This window comes from Leptonychotes weddellii, chromosome 8 (genome assembly GCF_054177405.1).
Source record: "Leptonychotes weddellii isolate Sample4059 chromosome 8, ASM5417740v2, whole genome shotgun sequence".
NCBI classification, from domain to species: Eukaryota; Metazoa; Chordata; class Mammalia; order Carnivora; family Phocidae; genus Leptonychotes; species Leptonychotes weddellii.
In genome coordinates this window covers 89120033-89139559 of record NC_138376.1, presented here as the reverse complement: position 1 = coordinate 89139559, position 19527 = coordinate 89120033, and the positions used below count along the sequence as shown (strand labels likewise).

Genomic DNA, 19527 nt, shown 5'->3' with positions numbered 1-19527 from the left:
TTCAGAGTAGACAGCTTTCCTACAAGCCCTTTCCCTGAGTCCCTGTTTCCATTTAGATGCCAGAGAAGAGCGGATTCCCCCCCACCCCTTTTTTTGCAGAGGGAAAATGGAGGAAGGTAGAAGAAAGGCTCATTTTGAAGAACGTTTGGAGAGTTTGTGGTCTTAAGAAGAAATGAAGAGATGGAGAAAAACAAATTGCAGCAACTGAGGTTGTTTGCCTAGGAAAGAGAAAAAGTATGGGAGTGCAGGGTGGGATGAGGAGCCAACTTCAAAATCTCTCTTCATGGGGAATTCAGAAGTTTGTTGCATGTCCTCACACTTACTGGGAAAACATCTGGCGTGTCTTGCCCTTGAAGGACTGTTGGTTCTTTTTGCAGGAGAGGGTTTAGATTTACTCTCTTGATACCAAACAGTGGAACCAAAGGGTGAAGGCCTGATGGAAACGCGTTTCTACTCGACACAAAGAAATGCCTTTAAAGGGAGCTGCAGTCTCAGGAGGTGGTGAATCTGCTCCGAGAGTTTTCCAGCAGAGACAGGTCTCCCCCTGGGCCCCGCCCGCCAGGGAATCGGCCCCCAGGGTCGTGGCACCCGGGTCCAGGGTCTCAGGCCGGGGGCGGGGACCGGGAGCGAGCGTGCACGTGCCCGAGGCTCCAGCTGCGCGTCCCGGGCTCCCCTGGGAGCGCCGCGGGGCGGAGCGGGCGGGGGAGCGGCGACAGAGCTCTGCCGGCGGCTGGGAGCGCGGGAACAGGGCGCAGCATGTTCGCGGCTGTCGGGGGCCTCGGGGGCCTCCGGCGCCTCCGTCTGGGGCGCATCTTACGCTGGGCCCCGGGAGTGCACGGAGAAGCCGCGCCCCGGCCCATCGCGCCTCTGCGGCCTCGGGGTCTGCCCCGCTACTGCAGCGGCCGGGCGGCCAGTGGCTCTGAGCCCCAAGGTCCAGGTGAGGCCGAGCTGGGAACGACCTGAGAGGGAGGGGGTGCGGAGCGGCGGGCGAGGAGCTGGGGCTGGGGTGAGGGAGGGAGTGGAGGCGTGAGTGCGTTCTGAGCCACTGTGCCGTCGGTCAGTCGGTTCCTCCGCAGCAGGAAAGGTCCACCGGGTCCCCGCCGAGTACAAGCCTTCGCAATTCGATAAGAAAATCCTGCTGTGGACCGGGCGTTTCAAAGCGATGGAGGACATCCCGCCTCGGATCCCGTAAGTGTGGCCTGCGCGGCGGCCAGGTTTCGTGCGCGTGGGGGGTGCGCGGTCGATGCACGTCCCGACCGCGGCGCGCCCCTGGAAAGAAGGCGGCCGCAGCGCTTCACAGCACCTACCACCTTAAGGAAAGTACCTCCCCAGCCTCCCCCTAGTGCGGTTCAACGTCAAACGCCTTGACTGAACAGTGGGCACCTAAGCTTACAAGGAGATTGGTGAAGTTGAGCGAAACCCCAGAAGTTCAGTGGGCACTTCCACCATCGCCCAGATACCAGCCCCAGGGAGCTCAGAGCCGCAAGGCAGCGGAGTGCCCAGGCCACACGGAAGGCATGGTCCGCGCGTGCACCTCGGGTGCCTGCGGGGTCCCCAGAGAGGGAGAGGGGCTCTGCCCGGGGAGCAGCTCCCTGCTCCACCCAACGAAGGCTCGTGGCTCCTGGGAGGACTATAGAGCCTCTGGGAAGAAGCCGCACCCACGCGACCTCCTATTCTGGGGCGGGAGAAGCCTGGTGTACCTGGTTCTGCAGCCCACCGAGTGCCGGGTGTACTCGGGCTAGGACCCTCGGAGCGTCAGCATCGCTGGCCTCTTCACCATCCCAAAACCACGAGAGAGGCTCGCTTAAATGATAAAACTCAAGCTGACAACTTCACCCCAAGGGTAAATTTAACCTGTAAAAACCATCTTTCTACAGTTTCAGTTTATGCAAGCCCAAAATACTTCCCAGCATTTTTTACAAGGGAGTGGATTAAAAAAAAGGGAATGAAGGAAACTAACAATAAAACCAATCTACTACTTTTTAAGCTGATCTTTTAAAAAAAAAATGAGACTAGAACTATAATATCAAATAAGGATTTCAGATGTCCTGTATATAATTTTTATACAATGTAATCAATGCCTAGTAGAATGAATAACGGAAACTAGGCCTACATCTTGTTCTCCACATATTACCTACACTTTTTAAAATTTAAATTTAAAGTTACATTTGTTTAAATTGAAGTATAGTTGACACACAATGTTACATTAGTTTCAGCTGTACTTGTCTACACTTTTATTACTTTGTAATTTACTAGTTACCAAAAGCATATCAAATAAGTGGAAAAAAAACATGTGATGGGAAATGTTCGGTCAATAATGAATTCTCAAACATTTTATCCCTTTCTTGGATCAAATTATTTAATGAGGAAAGGACATGGAATTTGAAATAACACAGAATTTGAAATCTGTATTCAGCATTTATTCAACCACAGAGACATTCTTTAATATTATAAAACAAATATTGTTTTCTTTGAGATCTGTAGACTCTGAACTACAGACTTAGCCCAAAGCAGAAATTATCCTCAGAACAGCTAAAATACCATCCTTAATTTTTTGGAATTTTGAGTTTTAGTGCTATAACAGAGTAATCAATACTTCAATAATAAATAAAAATAAATAAACTGATAACTTAAAAAAAGAATGTAAAGAACCTGCAGTATTGTAAATTAATGCTTGTCAAGAGGCAGTAGGCCCAATATTGCATTAATATAGCTCTATGTGTGAAGAGAACCATTTTATAGAAATAATTTAATTTCCCCAGGATCACAGTCAAAAGAAATGTTATAAAAAGGAGAATTTAACTTCAAATAAGATGTCTAAGAAAGGAATTATAGTTTGGCATTGGAAACATTAAAGTATTTGAATATTTTTCATTGTGCTGTTTTCTATTATTTTTTTATTTTTTTATTATTTATTTGAGAGAGAGAGAGAGTGAGCACGAGAGGGGGGAGGGTCAGAGGGAGAAGCAGACTCCCCACTGAGCAGGGAGTCCGATGTGGGACTTGATCCTGGGACTCCAGGATCATGACCTGAACCCAAGGCAGTCGCTTAACCAACTGAGCCACCCAGGCACCCTGTTTTCTGTAATTTTTTAAAGCATTGCCGTTGAAGAGGGATATGCCTCCCAAACTAAATTTTAGACTTACAATGTGAACAGCTTTCACTTAGTATGCTCTTAATGGACATGTAATTAACAAGTGACCTATAATTTTTGTATCATACACTAATGATATTTAATAATAATGCTTTTTCTTGTTTTTTCAGCACAAACCTAATTTGGTATAGCAGATCAAAGCCAGATGGATGGGTAAAAAAGATCGTATCTTCTAGGCTCCATCTGGAACAAAAGTCAGCAACAAGTATAATCTAATAAAGTCTTCATATTCACCTGTTTGCAACTAACATCTTAAAACGTACATTAATCTGTCTCAAATTTAAGGAAAACAGGCTAGATATTGGCTTGCTGTGCTCTTTAAACTGGTGGAAAAGTTAAAAAAAAATTTTCATTTTTAAAAGAAATTGCAACTTGTCTTTCTGAAATTTTTTTTCAATGTAACCACATTCTGTTTAAACTTGACATTAGATAAGAAAGAATACTGCTGCATACATTCTCAAGAATCATTCTTTAATCATGCGTATCTATAAACTACCACTTCGTATTATTGCAAATTGTTAAAGTTTATTTCAGTATAAAAGGCCTACAGACACGATTAGGTTTGTAACCCTGATTTGTTAAGTAGCATTGCTAAAATCTTAAACAACTTGCCTGTAACTTTATATTAATAAATAAGTTTCCCCAGTATTCAAAGAAGTATATAAAATTTCAGAATAATAAGAAAACGAAGGTGACTTTGTCTTTTTCTTCGACAAATCATTGTAATTTTGATCATTTATTTTGAAAACTTCATGCAAAAGCCACAAAGGAAACACGTTTTCTCTAATAGTGGTCCCCACAGAATGGGGATAGGATGGGAGGGGGCAAGAAGGGATCGGGAGCCCAGTGAGAAAACAAAATGAGGAAAACGAATTTTAAAAAAACGTGTTTAAAACTAAAAAGGAGGGGTGCCTGGGTAACTCAGTCAGTTAAGGGCCCAACTCTTGGTTTCAGCTCAGGTCATGATCTCAGGGTCATGAGATCGAGCCCTCCTCAGGCTCCAGGCTCAGCACACAGTCCGCTTGAGATTCTCTCTCACTCTCCCTCTGCCCCTCCCTCCCACCACCACACTCTCTCTCTCTCTCAAAATAAATAAATAAATAAAATCTAAAAAAAAAAAACTAAACTAAAAATGAAGCCCACTTAATAACAGAGGGGCCAAATGAACACGAGTCATAGACATATATAGACTTAAATTCTTACCTTTACCCTGATCTGTGACAAAAAAATGAGAGTCAGGCCATAATTTTTAGTAGTTCTATTTTGAGCAGTTAGAAACTAAATATACTACATTGTAGTTTCATGGTGACTAACATTAATTAAGACCTAAATATATCTGTCATTTGAAATTGGGGACATAATGGGCTAGCCTTTGGATATCTTCCACATCGGCAGTTGGCATTCAGGGAAATTTGGGGAATATTTACATAATAAATGATTGTCTATCATGCCAGTGAGAAAAAAGCAGATTGCTTCAATTAATTAACAGAATACACATCTTGGTTTAGGCCAGAAATGATAGATGCTGCAAGAAACAAGGCTCGGGTGAAAGCTTGTTACATAATGATTGGACTCACCATTATCGCCTGTTTTGCAGTGATAGCCTCTGCCAAAAGGGTGAGTATCTCTTTAAAATAAAGCTGGAATGGTGAATTTTAAGAAATATTATGAGCTTTGTTCTCAATTTGGGGATTATTGCTGTGTTTTCAGTGTAAGCACAATTTCAACTTAAACACCTTGAGGCACCCATAAATATCTATCCTCCTGGAAACAATTTCTTTCATGAAAATTTGAGTCCACAAATGCAAACTACATGGGCAGACAGGAGGAACAAATGTTTATTTCCATTTATAAGATGAAAACAAAAACAGGACAGTTCATAGCCTGGTTAAAATCTGCACAAGAAGTTTGTTGTGTGAAAGTTACCCAGACTAGATTGTTCCCTAAGTCATGAACTCAATCAGAGCTGTCGTATAGAATCATGAAATCGTCAGAAATGGCAAACGTTGGAAGTGATCAAGGCCGACTTGTTTGTCTGTATCCTGTATGTGAGCCCTTTCCTTGTCATCTCCAGTACGTGTTTTCTAGAGACAAATTAAGAGCTGATTACTCTAATTGTGTTTTTTGCTTCCCCAAATCCTTTCATCTGCTGATCAGTTTTTACCATGAAGAGCAGCCCCACAAATATTGGGAGACATCTAACACATCCCCATGAGTCTTCTCTGCTCCAGTCTTAATTTCCCTATCCCTTACAACTTCCCTCTATTTTGAGCTCTCCTCTAAACACACTGCAGTTCATCAGTGTCCCTCTTCACTGTGGCATTTGCAAGGGAACCCATCAGAGCACCACTGTAACTTCCTTGTTTGTGAACTGTGCCCTGGAAGCGCAGCCAGAGTTGGAACTAAGTTTTGGCAGCCGCATCACACAGAAGAGTTTGCTTGGATCCGTACATCTTCACTCTCTGGGCGTGTGTAGCCGATTACCATTCTCCCTCCAACTTTTCAGGTTTTTGAGAGTATTTGAGCCCACTCATTCACATAGGGACTGAGTCTGTAAGCTTACTGATGTCATGTACATATCCATTCATTTCTATTAGCATGGCAGAGAACGTGTGCTTTGAAATGATTCTCATCAAAGGGGAAATTTCTTAAATATTTCTTAAATATTCAAACATAGAAATAAAGAAATTTGGTCATCTCTTGTTTATAACCTACTGTAGATAAAATGACTGTCCACCAAGGTGATGATTCTCTAGCTCCTAAATGACAGACTAGAGCCTGATATTGTCTGGACCCTCCTTGTTTTATAATATCTTCTCTTTGTTCATTATGCTCCATCCACACTAGTTCTATTTTTTTTATGCTTTAAAATATTTTATTGGAATCCTTTCGATAAAAACAAGTATTTATGTTAAAGAAATTTAACATAAATTTTGTAATGTTCAATTAACATAAATTTAAGTAATACTTAAGCATCTCAAAATTTCTGGGCAGTTTCTTTCCTCCAGTAAGTTGACAGCTGCTCACACAGAGTAATGCAGGAAAGCTAGATGGAAGCTCCTAGGATCTGCCCAACACCAGATAAGAGATATCCTCTGCGTTAACAAAACCCGTAGTAGCCAGGAAGAAAGGACACAGCTCTTCACTTCTCATCACAGCCTGTAGTTTCAAGTGGCAGGAGCCATTACCTAGGCATCACGGACATCTCTCCACAGCATCTCTCCCAGAGGGCGAATTCCAAACTTCAGCCCTTCGGCTACCTAGGCTTCCTTCTTTCCCCTCACCTTGCCATAGCTGGCTTATTCTCACTCTGGTCAGAGACCTTCCCTGACCACCCCCTCTAAAATGGCCTTGCCCAAGTGCTCACTATTTTATCATCTTCCCAGCTGCTCACGAGTAAGCCATTATACATCAGCAATCCTCTTGACTCCACTTTAAAATATACCTACCATTGGACCACTCCTCACCATCTCTCATGATACCACCCTGGTCTGAGATAACTAACATCTGTTGCCTAATGGATTGCAAAATCTTCTAATGGGTCTCATGGTCTCCCTCTTGCTTCTCTCCAATTCTTTTGTTTTAAATAATCAATGCATATGCTTTAACTGAGACTGTGATAGATGGAGGTGGAGAAAAGTTTAGCAATTTGAGATATATTTGGGGAGGTAGAAAGGGTAGAACTTCGAAGTAAATTTGATGTGGGAAGAAGAAAGAAAATGGAAGACAGAAACCAAAAAGCCTGGGTTTTTTACTTCAGCAACTAGGTGGATGGTACCACCATTTGTGGAGATGTGTAAAGCTGGGGAGAGAACTGGTAGGCACGACAGGCAAAATACACTACGTTCCGTACTGTGGATATATTAAGTGTGAGGGGCGGATTAGGCATTCAACAGTATCTATTAATTTTTTTTATTCTGCTAAGGACTTTGTACACTCTTCAGTCTAAGGACCTATATACAGTTTCCCTCACTTCTGAAAAGTCTAAGCTGTCATAACTTCAAGTAGGGCCCCTTCACCCATTCTGTCTATTCTTTCCACCTACTATGCATGTGTGTTGAACTTCTAATTTGATTCTCCATGTCTCAACTTTTTTTCTATTTTTGGTATCTGTATCTCTGTATTGCACTCAGACCTATTTTCTAGCTAGAGGTTTTTTGTTTTGTTTTGTTTTTTAAGATTTTATTTATTTATTTGAGAGACAGACAGTGAGAGAGAGAGCACAAGAAGAGTGAGGGGCAGAGGGAGAAGCAGACTCCCCACTGAGTGGGGAAACCGATGTGAGGCTCAATCCTGTGACTCCAGGATCATGACCTGGGCCGAAGGCGGACGCTTAACTGACTGAGCCACCCAGGCATCCCTCTAGCTAGAGTTTTTACATCCCAGTTATGATGCTGATCATCTTATCTTTTCAGAGGTGATTCCCCCCCCCCGCCCCCAGATAAATGCCTACTTTCCTTGCCAGTTCCTTGGGCTAGTAAGAGGAATTCTAGTCATTTCAGTGGAGTATCTGATACTTCCAACCCCAGATCCAAACTCTGGACTCACCTTTTGGGGGTAGAGATTAAACTCCCAGCTCACAGCTATTAAAACCAGTATTTTTGGGGCGCCTGGGTGGCTCAGTCGGTTAAGCATCTGCCTTCGGCTCAGGTCATGATCCCAGGGTCCTGGGATCGAGCCCCGCATCGGGCTCCCTGCCTGGTGGGAAGCCTGCTTCTCCCTCTCCCATTCTCCCTGCTTGTGTTCCCTCTCTCACTGTGTCTCTCTCTGTCAAATAAATAAACAAAATCTTAAAAAAAAAAAAAAAAATTAAAACAAAAAAAAAACCAAAAAACCCCCCAATATTTTCCCCTAATGCCCCCTGCCTGAAACCATTCCTTCCCATCCTGGCCTCAGTCCTTCTTATTACCCACCAATTCTTGCCTTTTGAGTTCTTTCCATTTCGGATACCTGAGGATTTCCCTTTCTTGATTTTGAACATAACTATTTGAAAATATTTTTATTTTTTTATCCAAAAAATATGTTTTTGTGTGCCAAGAGAGCCAGGGCAGATTTCTGATGTCAGTTGTCCTATTGACTAGAAGTCTCGCAACTTACATAATTTTTTTTCTATACCAAAGGATTATTTTTCTTGGATACTATTTGTGACAGATGTTTTAAGTTACTTTTCTCCTTTTCACAGAGTATCTGCTATGTATGTCTATCTGAAACACAAATCCTTTCCAGTGGAAATGATGCTTTGCTTTGTTTTTTGTTTTTTATTTTTTTATTTTTCAGGCTGCAGAACGACATGAATCCTTAACAAGTTGGAACCTGGCAAAGAAAGCTAAGTGGCGTGAAGAAGCTGCATTGGCCGCACAGGCGAAGGCCAAATGAAATTCTAAGTGACACAGTGTTAATCAGAGGATCATTACTATTATCAAAAACAATAAAAGATAGGTAAAATAGAATATTTAACAAAATAATTGCCATGGTTTTATTTGGTAAAGAGAAGCACAAAGTCTTTTTATTTTTACTTTTTAGTAAAATCTTACTGAAGTGGAACTGTATTCAGAAAAGTGCACAGAAGTGTATATAGCTTGATACATATTTACATAGTGAACACACCTGCATAACCACCTCCCAGGTCAAGATGCGGAACACCAGTAACATCTCAGAAACCTCCTTTCTGCCTTCTGTCATTCATTACCCTCCAAAGGTAATCATTGCTGTGTTTTGTCACCATAGGTTAGTTTTGCTTGTTTTTGAACTTTATGTAAATAGAATTACACAATATGCACTTGTGAGGATGGATTCTTATACTCAACATTATGTTGTGAGATCCATCCACAAATTTTGTGTAGCATGAGTTTATTCATTTTTATTTTGTTATAGTATTCCATTGTATGAATATGAGTCAGTTTATCTGGGTATTTGTTCCAGTTTTTGGCCAAGACAGATAATGCTATAATGAGCACTCTGTGTATGTCATTCACTAAGCGTTCTTTAAAATCTAAACTAATTTTCAACCAAAGTACCACTATATTTGGGTAGGACTCTTACATTGATTGAGAGGAATGTAAAACTATCAACTTTAGATTTTGTTAAGTTAAATATATATGTTAAGGTTTCTAGGGTAACAGGAAAATATGAACTCTCAAACAAGTAGAGATTTAAAAAAAAAAATAGATGACTGACTATAGTCAAAAGGCAAAAAAGGGGGAAGGGAAAGAAAAAGAGAATAGAAAAAAGAGAAACAGGACAAAATAACATGGTCAAAATGAATCCAGATATACTGGTAGTCAGAATAAAGGACACTACTAGAACAGTAGAATACTGTATAGACCGTTATGAGAGCTAAGATTTATAGAATAAAAAATGGGAATTTTGTCAATGGAGAAATGAAACCAAATGGACACCTAGCTTCAATACATTAACTTTGCTAAAGCTGGCTGATTCATCAGTGGAGAATTAAACCAAACTATCAGCCAGTTATTTTATCTTTTAAGGCAGAATTGCCTTATGGCCAATTAGTTAGGCTGTAAAAAGATTTGAAGGGAAAATGTTTATGGCAAAGATGTTTACAGAAAAATTACCTATAACAGAGATCGGGAGCAGGACTTCTGTTGTTAGTCCTCTTTTGTTTTAGTCACATTATTTTATTAACCAATCTGTTCCCTGTCACCTATTTTAACAGTAAATCCCTAAACCAAAGGTTTTGTGCTCTTTCATTCTATAAATTGACTGCTTTTTTGGATGATGGCCATTCTCTAGTGCATTGTACAGAAGATTTCACCATGAAAAGCTGTGATTGAACCTTCAATCTTATCACATTTTCATCTTGGCATAATAAGGCTGCCATGTCTTCAGCTTTCAGCATTAAAGTCCATTGTTCCCACCATAACAACTGAAAAAGAAAACATCTTCTTTTCTTTTCTTTTTTTTTAAAGATTTTATTTATTTATTTGAGACAGAGAGAATGAGAGAGAGAGAGAGCACATGAGAGGGGGGAGGGTCAGAGGGAGAAGCAGGCTCCTTGCTGAGCAGGGAGCCCGATGCGGGACTCGATCCAGGGACTCCAGGATCATGACCTGAGCCGAAGGCAGTCGCTTAACCAACTGAGCCACCCAGGCGCCCAAGAAAACATTTTCCGTTAGGTTTCAACTGGTTACGTTTTATTTAAATTCAGTCACCACATAAGCTGAAAATAAAATTTGTAATAACTATTATTCTGTTTTTTTAACACATAAATATACAAATTCTCACTTGAACTTGAAAAATGTTATACTAATTCTAAATTTGTATGCACAAAGTAATGTAGCATCTAAATACATAAAAAACAGAACTACAAGGGAAAAATGGACAAGCCCACCATTATTTGGGAAATTAACACATCTCTCTTAGAGACTGACAAATTCCACTGACTAGTAAATATATAAAAGATGTGAATCAATAATACACATTCTTTTTTAGCATGCATGGAATTTTCACTAAAACATCACATACTAAACCATAAAGCACATTTCATCAACTTTTGAACTTCATGCAATCATATCGCAACTTAGAAATTAATAGGATGATGTTTTTATTCACTTGTTTATTTATTGTCATAAGGTTTTTAAAGTGTGATTTTCTAAATGACTCATAGGTCAAAGAGTAAATCATGATAGAAATTTAAAAATGCTTAGAACTGAATATTAAGAAAAAGCTATATATCAAAACTTGTGGAATGTACTTAAAGTGGTAATTCAAAGTAAATTGTTAGCCTCAATATGCTTTTCTTAGAAAAGAAAGGTTTATAACAAATGTATTAAACATCCCTAGAAATTCGAAAAAGAAATATAGAATAAATCCAAAGGGAATAAAGGATTGGAAATTACAAAATTAAGAGTAGGAACTAACAAAGTAAATAAAAACATAGAATATAGAGGGTTGATTTAACTGAATTTGGCAGAGTCTTCAAGATAAAAGATAAAAAGTATAAAAAACAGTTTAGAAATGATAAAAGGGATGAAAGCCAAGGTACAACAGAGATATTAAAAAGAACGTTATGAATTGGTATGCCATCTTCTGCTCTGGCCAAAATGGAGTAATAGGGATAAGATATACTCTCTTGCCTGAAACAACTAAAAAATTGGACAAAAACATGAAACAACAATTTCCAGACATTGGGCATCTAGCAATGAAGGGCAGTGATCTGTGAAATAGAGAAAATAAGTTAGTTGGACCTGGTAATTGCTCCACTTTACTGCCTAAAGAGTTTCAAGACTACATGGCATAGACGGGAAACCTGGGTGGAACCTAGAAGTCTCCCAGAGTTGAGGAGAAGAGTCAGGAGTCCAGGGAAGATAAGACAATTAGATTTCACAGGCTAGGGAACCAAAGTGAGAGAGCTGTACAGAGAGCTCTAGAGATCTGCAGCTGAGTGTTGATGACCACAAGTGACCAATACACATGGTCATGTAAAGAACAACGTGAAAGAACAAGGTGAAACAATTTTTGGAGCTCACACATGGCCAAGAATAGTTTGAATTCCACCAGCCAAATTAGAAACTCTCATATTTGACAGAGAAGCAGAGTACTTGGAATGGTATTACCTCAGTAGCAAAATAAAGGCTGTTCTGTGCCTGCCTTACAAAGTTTAAAAGCAAAAAAAAAGTTTAAAAGCAAGACTGTAAAGTATCAAATTGTCTTCAAGTAACTTCATTGTGTCCCATAACAAAGCTTAAGAATAGATGTAGGAAACCCAATATCTAATAACCAACAGTCACATTCACAATGCCTGGTATCCAATAAAAAATTACCAGACATGAAAAGAATATATGCAAAATGGAAAATACAAACCATAATGAAGAAAAAGAATAAAAAGAAACAGACCAGATGATAGAATCAGCAGATAAGGACAACATAACAGCTATAATCATACTTGCTGTGTTCAATAGAGTACAGGAAAGCTTGAGTATAAGAAACATGGGAGATATGAAACAGACCCAAGGAGAACTGCTAAAGATAAAATATACAAAGTCCGACATGAAAAATACACTAATGGAATTAAGAACAAATTAGACATAACAGAAGACAAAATTAGTGAGTTTAAAGACCTAATTACCCCATCCCCCCAGCCAGCTCCCCTCCAGCAACCCTCAGTTTGTTTCTTATAGTTAAGAGTCTCTTATGGTTTGCCTCCCTCTCTGTTTTTATTTTATTTTTCCTTCCCTTCCTCTATGCTCATGTTTTGTTTCTTAAATTCCATAAATGAGTGAAATAATATGGTATTTGTCTTTCTCTGACTGATTTATTTTGCTTAGCATAATACCTTCTAGTTCTATCCACATTGTTGCAAATGGCAAGATTTCATACTTTGTAATGGCTGACTAATATTCCATTGTGTCTTTGTCCTTTCATCTGTCGAGGGACATCTGGGCTCTTTTCCTACTTTGGCTATTGTGGACATTGCTGCTATAAACATTGGGGTGCATGTGCCCATTTGAATCACTCTTTTTGTATCCTTTGGATAAATACCCAGTAGTGCAATTGCTGGGTGATAGGGTAGTTCTATTTTTAACTTTTTGAGGAAACGCCATACTGTTTTCCAGAATGGCTGCACCAGTTTGCATTCCCACCAACAGTGTGAGAGGGTTCCCCTTTCCCCATATCCTCACCAACATCTGTTGTTTCCTGAGTTGTTAATTTTAGCCACTCAGGAGGGCACTTCATGTAATGAGCACTGGGTGTTACATGCAACAGATGAATCACTAAATTCTACCCCTGAAACAATATATTATGTTAACTAAATTGAATTTAAATTAAAAAAAATAAAGACAAAGCAATGAAAACTACCCAAACACATAGAGAAAAAGAAATGAAAAAAGCATCAGTAAGCTGTATGACTATTTTGAGAAGCCTAGTATAAGTGAAATTGGAATTGAAAAACTATTTGAAGACGTAATGGTTGAAATGTTTCCAAAATTGATGAAAACTATAAACTCATAGACCCAAGAAGCTCACCTACCTGCAAGAACAAGAAACATGAAAAAAGGCAAACCAGGACACATCATAACCAAATTGCTTAAAATCAGTGATGAAGAAAAAAATTTAAAAGCAGCCAAAGAAAAAGTTAACATTACTTACAAAGGAACAAAGATAAGAATGATAGAAAAATTGTTGTCAGAGAAAGGCAAGTCAGAAGACAGTGGAGCAACATCTTAAAAGAACAAAATACATCTAGAATTCTATACTCAATAGAATTGCCTGGGTGACTCAGTTGGTTACACATATCTGACTCTTGATTTCAGCTCAGGTCATGGGCTGTGGAACCTGCTTAAGATTTTCTCTCTTCTGGGGCGCCTGGGTGGCTCAGTCAGTTAAGCGTCTGCCTTCAGCTCAGGTCATGATCCCAGGGTCCTGGAATCGAGTCCTGCATCAGGCTCCCTGTTCAGTGGAGAGCCTGTTTCTCACTCTGCCTACTTGTGCTCTCTCTCTGTCAAATAAACAAAATCTTAAAAAAAAAAAAAAAGATTTTCTCTCTCCCTCTCTTAAAAAAAAAAATCTTTCAAAAATGAAGGTGAAGTTAAGACTTAGGCATACAAAGGGTGATGGAATTCACCACCAGCAAACAGAATGCAAAAATATTAAAAGTCCTTCATGTAGAAGGAAAATGATACCAGATGGAAATCTATATCTACACAAAGAATTGAAGAGCACTAGAAATGGTAACTATGGGGGCAAATATAAAAACTTTATAATTTTTAAACCTCTTTTAAAACAATAGACTAAAGTAAAAATTTATGACTAAACCATGAACGTATTATGGGATTTATAACATATAGAGAAGTAAAATGTATGAAAACAATAGGACAGAGGCAGAGAAGGAGAAAATGGAAGTATATTTAAGTTGCTTATAACAGTATTGTCAAATAGAAAAATAATGCCACCTATGAAATTTATAATTTTCTAATAGCCATGTTAAAAAGTAAAAAATAATCAGTAAAATTAACTTTGATGGAACTTAATCCAAAATGGCCAAAACAGTATTTTAGCAAGTAATCATAATATAAACATTATTAACATCTTTTGCATTTTTTCCTTTTTAAATTTTTGAGATCCAATGTAGATTTTACATCTCAGTTCAAAGGCTAAATTTTGATCGGAAATACTTGGTCTATATTTAGACTTCATAAAATGTATAGAAAAAAAAAAAAGATTCCCTTACCCAAGTTGTTCCAAATATACTTAGGTTTTCTAATAACCAAGTAAAGTTATCAGTTTTTATTTTTAACTTGATTAAAATAATATTAAAAGTTCAATTTCTCAATGGTACTAGCCACATTTCAAGCGCTCAAAAGTGCAGTGTGATATGTGATATGCTTCCATATTACTTAAGAGTAGCCAAAATTAAAGATGCCTATTTTAAAGCCGAAAGCAACCAATAGAAAATAAAAAACAAATATAGATTTATAGCTAATAAGTCAAAAAGGAGATGAAATGGAACCCTAAAAAATACTTAATCCAAAACTAGGTAGAAAAAGAAAAAGCAGGCCAAAAAAAAAAAAAAAAGGGACAAAAAGCCTGATGGTAGGTCTAAACTAAATCAATAATCATGATAATTGTTAATGATTTATAAACACTCCAGTTAAAATGCAGATATTATCAGAATAAAAAAGCAAGACCTCTTTGTTGCCTACAAGAAATCTTTATAAAGGAGGAAATTAATTAAAATTTTTACTTTTGGGCACCTGGGTGGCTCAGTTGGTTAAGCGACTGCCTTTGGCTCAGGTCACGATCCTGGAGTCCTGGGATGGAGTCCCGCATCGGGCTCCCCGCTCGGCGGCAAGTCTGCTTCTCCCTCTGATCCTCCTTCCTCTCATGCTCTCTCTGTCTCATTCTTTCTCTCTCAAATAAATAAAATCTTTTAAAAAAAAAATAAAAGTTTTTACTTTTTAGATGGAAAAAATATACCATGCAACACAAAGTAAGTAGGAGTAGCTATAGTAATATCAAAGTAGATTTTAGAACAAAGAATATTATCAAACATAAAGAGGGTTATTTGATAAAGGGGACAACTCATGATAACCAACGTGTGGGAACAACCCAAATGTCCATCAACCAATGAATGGATAAATAAAATGTGTTATATCCATACAATGGAATATTACTCAGTAATAAAAAGGAATGAACTATTGATATATGCTACAACATGGACAAACATTGAAAACATTATGCTAAATGAAAGAAGTGAGTCTCAAAATAAGATGTTCTACAATTGATTGTGGTGATAGTTACACATCTGTATGAATATAGAAACCACTGAAACCACTGAATTGTGTACTTTAAGTGGATAAATTATATGGTATGTAAGTAAATAACTCAATTAAAAAAATTTTTTTTAAAAGAAAGCAGCATGTCCTTGATACCTGAACAGGGAAAATTTAATGTAAAAAGATTAGTAATGAGGGATTGGTTACTAGAGGTAAAGAGAAGTCAGATAAATAACAGAAGCAGTTGTAGGGAACAACCACTATGTCCAAGGAAGGAATGAACTTGGAATAGGGCCCTCTCCTCCAAGGCTAAGATTCAGACCTCGTCGGTATGTAGCATTCCTGGATGGCAGCTAGGTTCTTTAGGTGTCTCAGGCTGAGGCTGGCAAACAGAAAACTGTCCACTGAGATGCCGACAAAACTCACCAGGAAGTTGCTCTCAGGGGTGCTGGAGGAACTCCCTAGAATGTTTGCTTGCAAGGTGCGGCTTAATTTTACTGGAAGTTGCCCACTGGGGTGCCTGCAAGGCTCATTGCAAGCCTGCTGGAGCACCAGTGAAACAAGCTGGGCAACTACCTACTGGCTGTTTGTGCAACTTGCTAGAAAACCAGATGGAGGGGCGGGGCACCTGGGTGGCTCAGATGGTTAAGCATCTGCCTTCGGATCAGGTCATGATCCCTGGGTCCTGGGATCAAGCCCCGCATCAGACTCCCTGCTTGGCGGGGAGTCTGCTTCTCCCTCTCCCTCTACTGTTCCTCCTGCTTATGCTCTTACTCTGTCAAATAAATAAATAAAATCTAAAAGAAAAGAAAAAAACAGATGGGTTACTGGGGTAACTCTCCAGTGAGCTGCCCATAAGAGTGCCAACTGACCTTGCTGGAAGCTGATTGGAGGTGCCAATGAAACTTACCAGGAAGCTGCCTGCAGAAGTACCACTGCAACCACACTGGAGGTGAACCCCGGAAGACTTCTGCACAGTGGCTGGGCATCACAGGAGCAAAAACTAAGAAAAGCACACTTGGAAGAGGTCAGGACACTTCTTCCTCTTTCAATGTCTCTCCAGTACCTTCTACTGACAAAGCTTAACATCATGCCACTTGGCAAAGGAGAAATGTTTACAGGGTCCAGTACCAATATCACAAAGTAGGTTGAGGAGGGGTGCATTTAGAGCTTAAAAGCAATAAAATGGTAAATGACATATTGGGTTTATCTTAAAATAGGTTCAATACTGGAAAGTCTATTTTTCAACATATTAACAATTGAAAACCATATGCTTATTCATGATGCAGAAAAAACACCGGATGAATTTCAACTCCATTCGAGTTAAAAACAGAACAAAATAAAAACCTTACACTAGGAATAAGAATACTTTTTAAAGCTGACAAAAACTATCTACAAAAAAAACAGTCAATTCTCATTACTCATGGGAATTATCGTATAAAGTTGCTGCAAACACTGAATTAGCAAGTACTAAATCATTACTCCTTGGGGAAATACAGGGTTAGATTCCTGAGAGCCTCTGGTAGCATTTTTGTCAACTAAATACATAATCTGTTCTGTGTGTGTTTCTGCTTAAAGACTATATATATGATTCATTAACACTGAACTCACAGCCTACAGAACCGTAACTCATGCCTAAACAAAACCTAGGTAACATAATGTGTTTTTTGTTAAGACACATCACTGTTTTCTTGTACTTAGGAACACTAGACAGCACTTCAGCATATTTGGAGGCCATTTTAAACAGAAAAAAAAAAAAAGGTGCAAGAAACGTAGCACTAAATAGATCAGGAAAGGAGAGTTGTTTATAGTATGAAAGCTGAAATAGGAAAGCAGAGCATTGTTTTGTTCAACCTCAGCTGGGAACATGTGCCCTGGGTGACTCAATTTTTTCACCACTCTACACAATGTCCACAAATAACCTTGAAAATGCCCTGAATTTTGATTTTGGGTAGGCAAATTTGATAATAAAGAATCTGCAAAAAGCAAGGGAAACTACACTGACTACATCATATTTTGTGGTGCAACATTAAAGATGTTAAAAAAAATAAGAACAAGTTTAAAATGCCTGCTACTATTACTTCTAATCAATATTGTACTAGAGATACTACATAATAAAATAAGAAAAAGAAACAAAGATTTGAAATGAATGCCATTATTCAGTTACTATTGTCTACAGACACCCCAAATCATCTATAAATTGGAATTAATTTAGCAAGGTTGTTAATGTGATTAATATATAAAATTCAATTACATTTCTACACCCCAGCAGCAAGTTGGAAAATTTTAGGTAACAAAAGATAACTGTTTTACGACAATGAAAAACATAAGGGAGTTTTACCTTGGAGTAAACTTTAAAAATGTGAATGATCTTTGTAAAGAAAACTACAAAAACAATTTTTTGAAATACAGTAAGGAAGCTCTAAGTAAATGGTAAGCTATAACTTGTTCATGGATAGAGTTAGTATCATTAAGATGTTAATTCCTCCAAAACTATCCTCTAGATTTTCATCCAAAAACCCTATGGGGCTCTTAACCGAATTTGAGAAGTGAATTCTTTATGTGAAAATGCAAAGAGCTATGACAATCCTGAAGAAGAACAAAATAGAAGACTTACCTTATCAGATAATCATGATGTAGTCACAAAATGGAATAGTATACAGCAAAGAAAATGAACCACAGACGTATACATCAATGTGAATGCATCTCAAAAGATGTTAACATTGAGCTAAAAAAATAATGGAATACGTAAAATATCCCATTTTATACATTTCAAAGACAGGGAAGGGAAACTATTTTAGGGATACATAAACATGAGATAAAACAATGAGGAAAAGCATAGGAATTATTAACATAATCCAGAGTAATGGTTACAAAGGACTGATAATTTAAGTTGGGTGGTGAATATGTAAGCGTTCATTTTGTTATTCAAACTGTCTTCTTTCACATTATTCTCTTTGTGTATATTTTATAATAAAACAATTTAAAAGATGGAATGCTCAGAAAATGGTGAGTCACGTCAAAACCCTAAATAAAGTGTATTAAATTTTGTCATGCTATTTTAGATTTTAAAAACATGTTAACCGTAACTGAAAAAGAACAGGAGAGATCCCTCAAAAGTAGCCTGTAAGTTTAAAACATTCAATTTTTAAATAACAGGCACCTTTGCGCATTACACGTTAAATTCCCTCAACTGCCTACTGTCTCCAAATTAAAATGGTTGTGCATTAACTACTGAGCGTTCCCAGTTGTTTATTTCGTGGGGTTGCCCCCAGTCAACATTTTAGTTCTGGTGGTGCTTTACAGCAATTATTTCAAAGTTCTATTTCATACCAGAATGGAAAACTGAAATGTTAAAGTGCTATTAATAATGATATGATGCATGTTTCCTAAAACTTAAGCTACTGAAACAAATACAAAAAATGTTTGATGTGCTAAAAGGGGGAATCATGTGCTCACTGAACTTAGTCAACTCTTTGATATGAAAGGAAAGGAAATTAAAGAACTCTTAATCACAGGAAACAAACAGGGTTGCTGGAGGGGAGGGAAGTGGAGGGATGGGGGAATTGGGTGATGGACATTAAGGTGGGCAGTGATGTAATGAGCACTGGGTATTATATAAGACTGATGAATCATAGGCCTGTACCTCTGAAACCAATAATATATGTTAATTAACTGAATTTAAATAAAAAATGTTTAAAAGTTTTAAAAAAAGAACATATATAAAATTGAGCAAACACATCATTAAAGGATGTACTTAGGAATTTCTGGGAAGGGAATGCCACTGCATATTTAAGTCTTTTGATTGACCTGTACATTGTATCTTCATACATTTTCAGGAATTCATTTGTCACTAGAATTGCAGACTGCCTTATTGAGAGTAAGGTACCCTAAAAATAACCGATCCAATTACTTTCACTACTGATTAACATAGTTTCAAATACTGAAGGAAAAGCCAGGCAAAGCAAAAAACATAGTAGCAACAGAAGAAAACAAAAATATTAGGCTAGGGAGGCTTAGGCTTGGCTACGGTGTGGACCATGTATCCCAGAGTTCATTAATAAATTAAATCGGACATTCCCTCTGATTTCTATTTATCAGGTTTAAAACTCTACCCCTTAAATAAATGCATTATA

The 19527-nt window shown here is 38.3% G+C and overlaps 1 protein-coding gene across 1 annotated transcript; it reads left to right on the top strand.

Annotated features, from left to right (window-relative positions):
- The first annotated feature begins 679 nt into the window (after positions 1–679).
- FAM162B (family with sequence similarity 162 member B) lies at positions 680–18622 on the top strand. Its single transcript, XM_031029444.2, has 4 exons — positions 680–937; positions 1062–1188; positions 4664–4772; positions 8433–18622. The coding sequence occupies exons 1-4, from the start codon at positions 757–759 to the stop codon at positions 8529–8531; spliced, it is 516 nt and encodes a 171-aa protein (XP_030885304.1). The 5' UTR covers positions 680–756; the 3' UTR covers positions 8532–18622.
- The last annotated feature ends 905 nt before the right edge of the window (positions 18623–19527 follow it).